The sequence below is a fragment of the Physcomitrium patens genome, chromosome 14 (assembly GCF_059467195.1).
Source record: "Physcomitrium patens ecotype Gransden chromosome 14, ASM5946719v1, whole genome shotgun sequence".
NCBI lineage: Eukaryota > Viridiplantae > Streptophyta > Bryopsida > Funariales > Funariaceae > Physcomitrium > Physcomitrium patens.
The window spans coordinates 6,191,540-6,204,573 of NC_143423.1; the positions used below are offsets into that span (position 1 = coordinate 6,191,540).

At 38.8% G+C, this 13,034-nt stretch overlaps 3 protein-coding genes across 3 annotated transcripts; all 3 read right to left on the reverse strand.

Annotated features, from left to right (window-relative positions):
- Positions 1-1,201: 1,201 nt before the first annotated feature.
- On the reverse strand, positions 1,202-4,658 carry LOC112291605 (lysine histidine transporter 1). Its single transcript, XM_024539251.3, has 7 exons — positions 4,198-4,658; positions 3,521-3,553; positions 3,222-3,379; positions 2,247-3,114; positions 1,938-2,135; positions 1,767-1,835; positions 1,202-1,611 (listed from the first exon to the last, which is right to left on the reverse strand). The coding sequence occupies exons 1-7, from the start codon at positions 4,252-4,254 to the stop codon at positions 1,510-1,512; spliced, it is 1,485 nt and encodes a 494-aa protein (XP_024395019.1). The 5' UTR covers positions 4,255-4,658; the 3' UTR covers positions 1,202-1,509.
- Positions 4,587-5,917, reverse strand: LOC141046173 (uncharacterized). Its single transcript, XM_073538675.2, has 2 exons — positions 5,777-5,917; positions 4,587-5,237 (listed from the first exon to the last, which is right to left on the reverse strand). Exons 1-2 carry the CDS (start codon positions 5,785-5,787, stop codon positions 4,805-4,807), a joined length of 444 nt encoding a protein of 147 aa, XP_073394776.1. The 5' UTR covers positions 5,788-5,917; the 3' UTR covers positions 4,587-4,804.
- Positions 5,918-5,920: 3 nt separating this feature from the next.
- LOC112291825 (uncharacterized) lies at positions 5,921-9,225 on the reverse strand. The gene is made up of 8 exons (XM_073538875.2): positions 8,963-9,225; positions 8,618-8,720; positions 7,794-7,972; positions 7,444-7,506; positions 6,788-6,867; positions 6,573-6,657; positions 6,294-6,374; positions 5,921-6,156 (listed from the first exon to the last, which is right to left on the reverse strand). The coding sequence occupies exons 1-8, from the start codon at positions 9,198-9,200 to the stop codon at positions 6,002-6,004; spliced, it is 984 nt and encodes a 327-aa protein (XP_073394976.1). The 5' UTR covers positions 9,201-9,225; the 3' UTR covers positions 5,921-6,001.
- Positions 9,226-13,034: the final 3,809 nt, after the last annotated feature.

Sequence of the window (13,034 nt, forward strand, 5' to 3'; positions counted from 1 at the left end):
ACAACAATATAAAGAATTAAAAAACAAGACTAACCTTTTATATTTGAAGGTTTTTACAATTTTTTTTCTTTTAAATTTAATCAATAAAAGTATTAAAAATCTAAAAAACTTTTTAATAGATTTTTAAAACATTATTCAATAAAAGTCTAAAATAGATTTTTAATACTTTTATTGTATAAAGTATTAAAAATTTAATATATTTTATTATATTTTGCTGAAAAATATTAACAATTGTAGGACATAGATATTTTCATACTCCTTCTTTTCTACTTTGTTATCACTTTACATTGCTTAGTAGTTGCTTGAAAGTAGGTGGCTAGACAACAAGAATAGAACAACAAGAATAAAGGACCTAAAGACTTGTGGTGACAAAATATTTTATACTCTGAAATAAATCAATGAGCAACTCATGGGAGGTACCGAAATAGCCAAAGAAGGATGCCAAAATATTTGTATTCTAAATAAATGATTGTTATTGATTTATTGTATATATAAGTTGACTATTCAATTATTATAATAAAAATAACTTACACAAAGATTATACTTTTGTAAAGGTTTTGCATTCTTAAAAATGACATATTATCTTGTTATATATAATTAATATCTTTAACAAAAATATGTCTTTTTACCAAATCTTTACAATAAAATATTTTAAGAAATTTTTTAGACTTTAATAAATTCATTCTTTCCTTTGTTTTACTTTTAAAATCAAGGTAGAATATATTCTTGACATTATTTTAAATTGTTAATACATCAATAGCACTATAAATAATTTAAAAAATCGTGTTTTTAAAACATGATGGCACATTTAGAAACATTATATATTAAAATTCGAAAACATCAACTTTTATTTTCAATTTTAAATAACCTTCTCATATGTTCTTTGCAATATTGCACTTCTTTTTAATTTAATTCTTTTTTCTTCTTGTTTTTAGTATTCAAATTAGTAGTTTTACTTTTAGTTTTAAGTGTCTACTTGTGCAAAGCCTTACATGGAGACTCTTCACAATGTTAGAAAAAATTTAAAATTTAAATTTTAAAGTCCCCAAAATGTTATAAAAATAAAAAATAAAACAGTATGAACAAGGAACCAATCCACATGTGACATCCAGAAAATTATCCTCCAACCTATTCTCCTTGTGGCACCCACTAATCAACCAATCAATCAGTCACATTCTTCCACCTCCCTCAATACAGCTGGTAATTTAATTCAACTTTGTGAAGAATTGTTTTGGTCGTCTTCTTCTTCCTCCTCAACAAATGAGAAAGAAGTGCATAGTTTGAGATAAAGGGCTTTGCTACAAATACATCCGCCGGCACAGTTTGTGTGAGTATCAGTCCTGCAGAACTTGACAACTTGACAGACAGCAAGCTTCGAAGCTGGACCCATTTTTACGCAACTGTATATAAATGTGCACATAATCCTAACTCCGAGTTGTCAGATGTTTGGAATTCATAACAAGAAAAAACGGCAAAAAGAATAGTAATACTCTATGGACATCCGAGTGATTAGTTCTTATAGAAGTGGAAATTGGCTGCTTCGACCATCAGGGATCGGAAACCACCGATGGTCGACACAAACATCAGCACCACGCCAAATACAATCACCGCCTGCACATGCACACACACATCCACCCACCCAAGTACCTCAGGTTGGAGTGCTTTGGGAAGCTTTCCGATCAGAGTATGATTCGAGCAAGCTCGTGAGCGACGGACGCAATGTGGTGAGAGAATTTGAGAAGGGAAGAAGCTGTGAAGAAGATTACCCAGTTGATGACCCATGACCAGCTCCAGCGATTTGGATGGTATATCCTCAACCATATGATGGACGGCAACTGCTAGTTCAGAGCAGACGATGTCAGTGTCGGAAATGGAGTGAGAAAAAAGCGGGGGAAGTATGAAAAGAATGTAAAACCCATGGGCACGTCGGAACTTACAAAATAAGTAGTCGGCGAAAAAGCAAAGCCACCGAAGAAGCCCAGCAAAGCTGAGAAGAATGGGAACGTGATGGCAATGAACATGGTGAAGACGACGTAGAGAGAGCGGGTGATGAGCCGAAGAGGTGTTGATGGTTTGAACCTCAAGCGGCCCACCAGAGTTGATTCCATCATGTCGAAAACCGGCATGGCATAAATCTGGCGGAGACAGATTCAACTTAGACAAACCATGGGTGGGAATCTAGAATTGTATGCCAAACTGCCAGAGCCAATGGAATTAGGATTTGAATGAACGGCTTGCTGGATTACCTGGTAGCTCCCAATGACATGAACAACCACCATCAGATTGGCAATCAGCACCAACCAAGTTGGCCGTGACACAAATGTGATAATGTCGTCCGTCACTTGGTTGCCGTAAGCCCAATACCCAACTAATGCAACTGGAAAATATCCGGCTGCCACAACTCCGTAAGCAAATTTCACTCCTCGCCACATAGCAAGCTTGGATGGCTCCTCTGGAGTGGAGGGCAAAGTGGACTGAATCTCTAACACCACGTTATGCCCTGCATAGGCAAACGCAATTGTGCCAAGGGCAGTGAAAGCTCCAAACAACCGATCATTGTAGGATAAATCATCTGGAACTTGCTGTAGGGTAGAACCGCCTGGCAACTGCAGTTGAACAGGCTTGAACTGCGGCAAGCCATAGCTTACCGGTGCCAGTAGCTTGACGCCGCCCGGAAGGGTGTGCCCATAATGAGCAGGAATGATCCACGCTATGGTAGAGTAGCTAATGGACATGATGGCGGCAGCTAACGAAATGGCAGTTATGGAGTTGAAGTTGGGTAGCTGAGCGAGCACAAGCTGGACGATGGCGAAGAGGAAGATCCAGAAGACGATGGCGTCCTGCAATGGGCAGTGGTCGCCGCAGGTGATGTTGTACGCGTGCTGCATGGATTTCCCTGCTGTTACCATGTAAACAATGTCCACGCCAACCTCGACTACTAACTGCATCGGGACCACGATCCATAGCCCCAGTTTGGGGCCAAACGCTTCTTGACCAAGCTCATGGTATCTGTCGAATCGCTTTCCGGGCACAGCTTCGTGCATCTCCACCATTTGCCAGAGTGTGAAGAGGGTGATGACCCATGAAAGGATGAGCATTAGGAGACCTGGACCCCTACAAACATGATACCCACGTCATCCTCAAAGTTTGTGGAGAAGGGAACAATGGCGGAAGGAAAATAGGAAGGAAACGTGAACTGGCTGTGGTGTAGTGGTTGATACCATGTAAGGTAGACCATGGCGTTGGGCAAAGCGAGAACTCCTGCTCCCATCATCGCCGTGACGTTGTGGAAAGCCGCATGCTTCCAGTTGGCATTGCGGTCTGCGGTTGAGATGGGTAGCCATGCTTCCAGGTCGGTTGTGTTCTGGCTGTTTTCACTCTACAGGTCCCATAATCCCGGTCACAACACCCACACACATGAATCCCAATTACGAGAGTAAATATTATACCATGAATGTAATTTCAATGGCTTCAGCAAGCCAAGTGCATCATGTGTAACGAAGGGGGCAGTTACGCTTACCCTTTGAGGTGGTGCCAGCAGAACGGAAGATTGCTGAAATTAGAACCACCGACAAAACACACTTAGTATGTTTTCGACAAAATAATTCTGTGAACCGCCATTCTTCTCATAAACCCATAAAAATATTTAATTAATTAAATAACATACAATAACTTGAGGAAATTGTCGGTAAGCTCTAAAACTACTAAAACGGTGAATGAAAAAAGAAAAAAGAAAAAAGATTTAGCTTCTTAAAGGATTTAGCGCGACACTCAGGACTGGCGATTTTTGCATACCACGGCGGAGCAGAGTGCAACTTCAAGAAATTGCAAGCAATCGGTAGTATGGCCCTTGTGGGGAGATGCTAGAAAAAGACATATACAAAATAAAATTCTCACAATTACAAGAGAGTGCATGTCAGATCTTTTAAGTAGATAACAAGAACACCTTGATCGCAGACTTACAGACGCCGAGAGCTGTACCTTGCAAAGTACCGCGCTTTTCTCATTTAGTTCTAAGGGAAGACCAATGTCCGCTTAATCAGAAGACATTAGACACAGTATTATATATATATATATATATATATATATATATATATATAAAACTGGTTCCATTCAATTTTTCTCACAAGTTGAAGGATCCAACACTGCAATCTAAATCCAGTCTCGTATCACCCCTCCACATTCACTAGCGCCCACCTTTTGGAGTTCGATGTTGTGAGTGTCGAGCGACGAATCCATCCTTCCCAAAGTCATCGCTGCCGGCGTCGCAATCCTCCAGATCACTTCCGCTCTGCCAACAGTCGCCCCCTCTCGCCCACCAACGCCGCCCTGCTTCAACCAACTACCAGATTCCAAAACCTCCTACACCGATCATACCACAGCCGAAGAAACATATACCACAGTGCCTCGACAGCAAAATCACCAACAACTGTGACCTTGGAGCATTCGGCGACACATTCAACCCGAGGGGCACCAAAACGACGCAGGTCACCATTCCACGAAAATGGGTTTAAGCTTCTCAAGCATTTAGCGACTTCCGGGACTAGTATGCTCTGGAACAGAGAGTATCCCATAAGACTGGGTAATTTAGGGATTTTTCGAGATTTTCTAAATTTAGAAAAGCGCTGGGATAGTTAATCACACGTTCTTTGACTTTCCCACGATGATTGGTGCCACAAATTGCAAGGTTCCGAAAATGTGGAGCTGCAGGAGCTCAACGTTTCTTCGTGGTTCCAGCAGACAACAGTTGCTTTGCTTTCCCGTTCCGATTGAGCACAAGTTCGTTAGAGCTGGGCTGCGTTGACTACAGTATTGGTGTGAAGATCGTAACTTGCGGTGCTCTCAGTCTTGGCTTCGGTTGTCCGAGCCTCCGGGTTTGATTTGGAGCAACAAAGATCCAGTCGGTAGTGTATAAAGCCTCCTCGTCCATTCCGTAGCTTGGTTTTGAATAGCTGGCGCTACGGAATAGGCTTGAAAGAAGCTGCCTGCTTACGACCGCATACGGAGCCTGAGAACTGTACAACCTGGACGTGTCACTCAACTGATTGTTCTGGAAACGACAGTACGTTGAAGTGATGCATATTTCAATGACGATTGTAGAAGACAACAGTTGGCTTGCGAATCTTTTGGTCCGCAACATTTCTTTTCTCCCTGGTAAACGCACTCGGATGTGTAACCGCCACATGTCAGCTTCAAAAGTTTGCTGAGTGATTTTAGAGTTCCTACCGACGCGCTCCCTGCACAAAATTGAATTATGTTGATTTCCAGTGAGTATAGATTGCGAGGATGGTTTACGCGTCACACGGATGAGTTTAACTTATTCGACTTATCCGAAAAGGAAAAATCCTACGCCCAGAGTTGTCGAATGCCGGCAAAGATCATTGTTTCAAAGCGTTGTTTCTCAATAAGACTTCAATAACGTGCGCTGCGTGGATTTCAAAACTGAACTAAATGCTGGATGTTGTTCATTTCTCCTCCAGCCCATGAACACCTGGTTGTAAATAACTTTCGACTTCGAGATAAAGATTTACTCTCCTCGACTGAAGAGCATCCAGCCTCCACTTTCACTAGGAAGGCAAATAAATATTCACATCTGGAAAGCCTACGGACAAGAGCTGCTGACAAGGTCTGTAGAAGCTAACCAAAACTCTAATTGACGACAAGGTCCAATGATACTGACCTGAACACCAAGGACTGAGAAAAAATAAGAAAAGAAAAAAAAAAAAATCTCTTCTTTGTGGGATAATAAAAGTGGTCAAACAGAAAATGCAACTACCTCCAATGCATCTGAGCAGACTTCAATCGGTTGAAGAGGTTTCTCAGGTTAATGACGTCTTATCAAGTTAATATCATTGGTGACGAACTAAAGCAGTGACTCTGAAAGGTACCAACTCACAAGATCCAGCACTGATAACTCATATGTAAACCACATTCTTTCTGAACAGAAATTGAGCCCAGAAGCATAACGCTGAATCCCTTCTCTCCAGGAAAAGGTTCCCTCTTATGTGCTTGTAGTGCAAGGGTCTGTGGAAGATAGACTAGCTGCTTGATCTATAACCTCAGAACTTCTAGTGTGTGCAACCTCGATTTGCTCAATTGTGAAGTTGTGATTTGTGTATATGCAACAATCTGCAGCAATCTTCATAGCTTTCTTGGCTGAAAAATCATAAACCCCCAGCACACATCCAAGTACACAATCGTCAACATCCCAGTTCGGACTTTGGATGTCTAAGTACACCAAACAGAAACAACAATGGAAACGCACAAGAAGCCATGTATCCATCCACACTTACCAATAGCCTCAGCTCCCCAGTCAGGTAAGTCGATAAGAGCCCTCGCAGCTGCCGATGCATATGAACCTCCGGACCCAATACCTGCGCGGAGTAGAAGTGAAAAGATAAAACACGCATTGCGATCCTACGCATTTCTACTTCTAACTGACCACGGGATTACGATGTTAGGAAGCATGTCAATAGTGAATTGCCGCAGCATGCATCAAGTCGCAGTTGAATAGTGAACACAGCATGTAGATACATGCACGGATAAAACAATATAGATAGATAGATTCTCACCAATAACACCATCGTAAGGCTCTAGAACATCCCCATTGCCTGTTATTGTCAAAGATATTTCAGCATCCGCAACGACCATAACAGCCTGCACTCAAATCAATTGAAGTTATGAGTAGCAGCAAAATACTCGGACAAGTTCACAGCAGCATGGGAAACATAATATACACCATTACAATTGAAGAAGAGGCCGGTTTAGTTGGCAAAAAGAGATATACATCAAGACGCCTGAGAAACTTATCAGTGCGCCAGGCTTTGGCAAGCTCCACTGCAGCTCTCGTCAGCTGCCATACGTTCCCTCGGGTCAAAAAAACAATGAGCAGTTAAACATACCCTAAACACTCCACTTGTACATAAAGAGCTAAATACACAGCAATAATGGATTCGGAGACAGTATCGGAAACTATCGAACGATCATGTCCTCAGCATTTTCTATACCTGGCCTGCAACCAACACAACGGTGATCGTCAGTCATACGAAGGATGTGGGAGCATGCAAACCTTGCCTAGAAAATGCACTCGCAAGTTTCAAAACTATTAAAAGAGATGCAGATTGCATTCATCTGAATTGATTTAAACTACTATGACTTATTGCAAAACCTCATAATGTAATTCACCATCAAATTAATGAACCTAACCTTTATTAAACATCTATAAGCTTACCTACTAGAATGCATTCCTGACATGGTGAGCTTATGACGCTTAAGATAAATGTGTTCTTATACTGAGGTGGGATTACACGAATGAGTAAGGAAATAGACGGAAAAATTATAGTACATGTTTAGAACACTAAGATCCTGAAAACTAGTCAAAACTTGAACATGAATAATAGGCTACTTGAGTGGGCAGGACACAAAAAGCTGCAAGTTACCTACCAGAGTGTTCTTCAAGTTTGGTCTCCAGCCTCTCAAACAAAGTAAACGAATCAGCAGTGCCACCTACAAACTACCCCTTTCCCATTAGCTACGAGCACCCTCATAAACCCTGGCCACAACGTGTTACGAAAATGAGATATCCAAGTACTGCTTCATGCACTCGTGGCGGATAAGGTGGTGCATTATTGATTATGGCTCTGTCGTTCAACGTTAGCTTTCACGGTTACTAGAATAATGTCTGCGCATCCTACTCATCCGAAACGTCCTAATCAACAACTGCTCTACTTATTTAAAACAACCTTAACCATGAACAATAAGACAACACATGTCATTTTTCAAAATTGACTGACCTGCAAAACCTCCGATGACGTTAGCACCAAGTCTGCGAACCTTTCGGACATTCGGTTTGATAATTTCATTGCCCAATGTAACTTGCCCATCTCCAATAATAATGACCTTGTTATCCTTTCGAACACATAAAACAGTGGTGCCGAGCATACCCCTGTTTTCCGTATGCATGTGCCTCAAACTGAAGGCAACCATTTCAACCAACACTCAGAACCAGTAGATACACTAAAGCACAAACGCAAAGCACCAGACTTAAGAAGATTTCAAAGAGAAAGCTATACAATACAGTCATGGTCTCATTACTGGGGCGATACAAAGTAAAATTCAAAACATCGAACTCTCGATACGATCATATCCCTAAAATCTCAAATTTATTCCTTCTAAAAGCTCCCAAACATGTGAAAACTTAGCAGCATTGCGTCTGGCTTGGCTGAGAGAGATGTTGTCTTACTACCAATGTTCAAACGAGTTGCAATTTAAATCTATTGCTTCAAGAAAAAAACAAAGGGGACTGATGAACATAATTGGCGAGCTATTCAACGCTACGAGAGGTAATACCCAAGGGATCAAACATAAGTCCTAATTTCAGCATACTCGCTGAAAAAATTTGAACACTTTTGCAGAAAAAATAAAACATCAAGCTGCACTGCGCCTAAATGATCGTCGCGTCCCGGTGCTCGCGCGACGGAGAAAAACCTTAAAAAAACCCCAAGAAAATAGAATAAAATGACTGACATTCAGTGAATTTGATTGTACAATCACCTCACTCGAATGGGTCAAGACCCGCAATCCACAACTGAAGAACTCGAAGAATACGAGAACAAACCTCTGATTCAGCGCTGGGAGAATAGAAACAAAATCTGAATAGTGAATTGAGCTGCTTCTGCACGACCCATCGAATTCTTGTAGAACCCTCCCCTTTGCATACTCTGCAGATGCGCAATACCAGCACACAAAGGAAACATTCCAAAGAAAAAATTACCAATAAATATAATGAAGATAACGAAAATCCAGCGCGCTAAACTAGGAAACAGCCCCTCGTGCCTCATCACACGAACTAACAAAGCCCATTCCTCCTCACAAACGCAGAAGCTCAACATCCGCCTCCCGAGACCATCAATAATGCAACCTCAACCGCACTGGGCGTAAGAGAAAGACAGTGAGATTATACTAGCGAGGGAGAGGAGACGCGCGGGACGAAGCAGGCGAGGTCCCATGGCAGCTCGCAGAGACAGGCACGCTCTGCAGCAAGCAAGCAAGCAAGCAGGGGCGGAGGAGGAGGAGCTCCGAAATGCTTTGCAACGGGGAGAGAGAGAGGCAGGGTTGAGTAACATGCCCGAGGCCCAACCCCTTCCTGGCCCGATGCCACCTCGTCCCGTTTGCCTCCCCACCCCTCCACGTGTGCACATCCGTGCCACATCGGCACGTGCTGTGGCGTCTGCATCTAAAACTTAAAAATTTCGAAATAATCTTCATAAGAACTTCTTTTTAAGGCCTTGATAAAATTTTAAAATAGTAATTTTTTTAAAAAAATAGTTGCAATCCTAACAAATAAATCAATCTATAAATAGACAAATCATATTTTTCTTGTCAACATTGATATGATTTGGATAGATTATCTTCTCATTGCTTCCTATTATCTTTTAGTGTTGCTTAACATACATTTATGGACTATCAAAGCAAGAAAAACCTCCAATTATAGTGTTGGTGCTTTTACAAGAGCTTAATAGTCATGCAGAGAAGTAGGCAAAGGTGCAATCTATAAGATTACTACAATGAGACAATTTTAGTAGTTAGTGGTGATGCAATGTCCCAATAAGTACACTACATTAAACAAGGTGTAGAATTCATTATTGGCACCTAAAGACTACCCATTTATCTTCCTTACTTTATAAAATGTGTACATCTTAGCACTTGATGAGGTAGATTGTTTGTTGGAAAGCGGTTTTTGAGATCAAATATTGCAGTTAGTCCAAGTTTTGTTGATGCCACAAACTCTAATATATTCAAGAAGAATCATACACACCATTACTAAATTGCCCTTGTTGTTGTTAAAAGTGCTTTTTAATAATATTGGTAGAGACTCTAAAACTATTTAGCTGAGTTGTAAAACAAATAGTATTATGAAAATCCGTTTGAGATTTTGAATGTTTGAATATATAATGAACCTATAGTAGTGGTCTTTATAAGCTCAAGAATGCGGTCTAATCTTCTATTTAAATCCATATGGATCATTATTAGTAAATAAGTCGCATCATCATATATGGAGAAGTCTATTAAGGTCTATTGGTAGATATTGAAGAAATTTTTCATGGATGAAATACCAATTATTGTAGCCACAAGTATATTAGAACAAGGAAGAAATCATGTTGGTTTAAATCAGAAAAATAGTACATGCTAATGAAGGACAAAGTAGTAGCTTAGGAATTTTTGGAGACCTTATGAAGAGCCATACTTGTGGTTCTTGTATTGTTTGAAAGTGCCAACAAACTCGATTTAAGTAGTATTGTGGATGCACTCATTGAATCAACATTGAATCCACACATTATACATGTTGATTATTGTGATTTAAATATTATAAATTATTAAGTAAACTCTATCTTCTAAGCTGTCAATGTCAACACTGTTGGTTATTTTTCAAAGTCTCAATAGAATTTATGTGTAAGTGTCTTACACAATTAGAGTATGCCATTAGTTGTGATTTGATTTATTTGTAGCAAGCCTTGGATTTTCTTTGATCAATCACTTGGATTAGTAAAGTTTAAGGTCAAATATCTTTGGTTGGTATTGGTTGATGTTAGCTTCCCAATAAGCTTAGGATCACTAAAATTAGAGCCAAGACAAAATTTTAGCAATATTTTAAGGAATGTCATCATATTATGTGAAGTTTGCTTGAGAATATTAAGGTATCTCATTGTAGAAAGAAAAATGGAACTTGCAATAAGATAATCCTAATAACTCTAATAAAATCTTTAAAATAATTCAATTAAATTATAAAAATGTTAATCAATCTTTAATTAAATTCAAAAGAAGTCTCAAGAATTTATAAAAGAAACATAAAGAAATTATAAATTAATCTTAATGAAATATATATAATAAAGAAATCTTAAAGAAATATCAAAAATAGAAATCTAAATTGAATCTTAATCAAATTCTAATGTAACCTTCAACAAATTCTAATGAAATCTTAAACCAATCCCAACCATACCTTAATAATATCCTAAATTCTAAACAAATCTGAATCAAATTTTAAATAAATTCTAATCAAATTTTAGACAAATCCTAATCAAATATCAAATCTTAACCTTAGACCAAACTCTAATAAAATCCTAAATCCTAATAAAATCCTATCAAATCTTAAATTAATTTTCATCAAAATTTATATAAATCCTAATTAAATCTTAAGCAATTCTTAAATCCTAATTCTAAATCAAACTCTAATAAAATCCTAAAACATAAAGAACCTCAAGAAAATTCCAAATAAAATTTAATCAATTATGATAGCTATTTGAAACCTCAAAAAATATTAATTAAATTATAGATCTTAATTAAAATTTGATCTGGACTTCAATCAATAAGCAATTATCAAGCACATAAAATTTGAAAAGAATTGAACTTACTAATTACAAGAAAAGCTCAAAAACTTCTCAATTATTGGCCACCTTCCTTCTCTAACTTAAATGCTGATCTTCAACACCAATTTTTCTTTATTGAATTGTTCAATTGCTCCAAAAATTAGATTGTGTATAAGTATTCAAGTGTCACGGCCATAATCATGTAAGCTAATAATTACATATAGAAATAGGTAGAAGTAAGTAAAAGTATGTAAAAGTAAGTTAATTCTATAATATTTAATATGGAAGCTTCCTAGAAACTTCTTAGACACTGCTTTGACTTCATAGGTATCTTTAATTGACTTTTTGGATTAGAAACGTGGTCAACAAGTTGGCCATGTGCCACACATGTTGTTAGCTTGAAGATCAAGCTAACTATGTGGTCCACACATAGAAAAACTTGCCTTGTAAGTCAAGGCATGTGCCCTACAAAGTCAACACATATTGGAGGTCCCATAGAACGTCGCCACATAGTCCCTAATTAGATAGTATATATAGAGACAAGAATGAAGCCCTCTTCACTCTTGTCAACTCTTTTCTTGCTTCCAGTCTAGTTTCAAGGGTCTCAGGTTTCTTATCTTTTGGTAATAGCCATTCTAGTTTGTCTTTCAATATACATACTTGTTTATTTATATTTTTTTACCTTTCTTTGCATGAAGGCTCACTTGTCTGAATTGCTTTTTCATCGAGTTCTTGTCGTTGACAGATTGACAAGAATACACGTACAATATCAGAGCTTTGTCTAATCTTGATTAAGAGTAGATTACCCCTTCTTCTTGATAAGATATAAGCGTATTAGAAGTTGCGGATTACCCTCTTCTAAACTGATATTGTCCTTAGTATTTTCTTTGTCCGCAAGTCCTCTCTTCTAGCTGTCTTGAGCGATATTAGACATCTTCTCTCTTCTAAGTGTTATCATGGCAGAACTTCTTGAAATGAAGAGTGCAATGGCACAAATGCAAGAGCAATTGAGGGAGTTAATGCTTGCAATGCATCAACTCAATTTACCACCACAAGGAGCAACAAGATTGGCAGGAAGTAAAGATATAGAAATGGTTGGATCTGCTTCAACATCTGCACCAAACCATGTCCTTTCTCCTATGGTGGAACGCCCTTCAAATGTTAGAGAACCAAGAATTGCCCTACCCGAGAAGTTTGATGGCACCAGATTCAAGTTTCGAGGATTTATCAATCAAGTGCAACTTGTGATTGAACTTCAACCCCAAAGCTATCCAACTCCAGGATCACAAGTTAGATTCATTGGTATGCTTCTTTCAGATTCAGCACTATCGTGGTTTTCATCTTTTCTTGAAAGACGAGATCCAATATTGGATAATCTAGAGGCTTTTTTGGCGGAGTTTCGATTCATGTATGGAGAACATGATGCAATTCGTGTTGCAACCAATAAGATCCGTATTTTACGACAAGGTAATCGATCAGTAACGTTATATGCTTCACAATTTCGACAACTTGCAACTGATATCAAGTAGGATGATGCTGCACTTATTAGCCAATTTCTCTACGAATTACAATATGAGGTAAAAAAATTAATGCTCAACTTACATGATCCTCAAACAATGAATCAAGCAATTGACTTTGCTGTGAAGTGCGACAATTACCTTTTTGAAT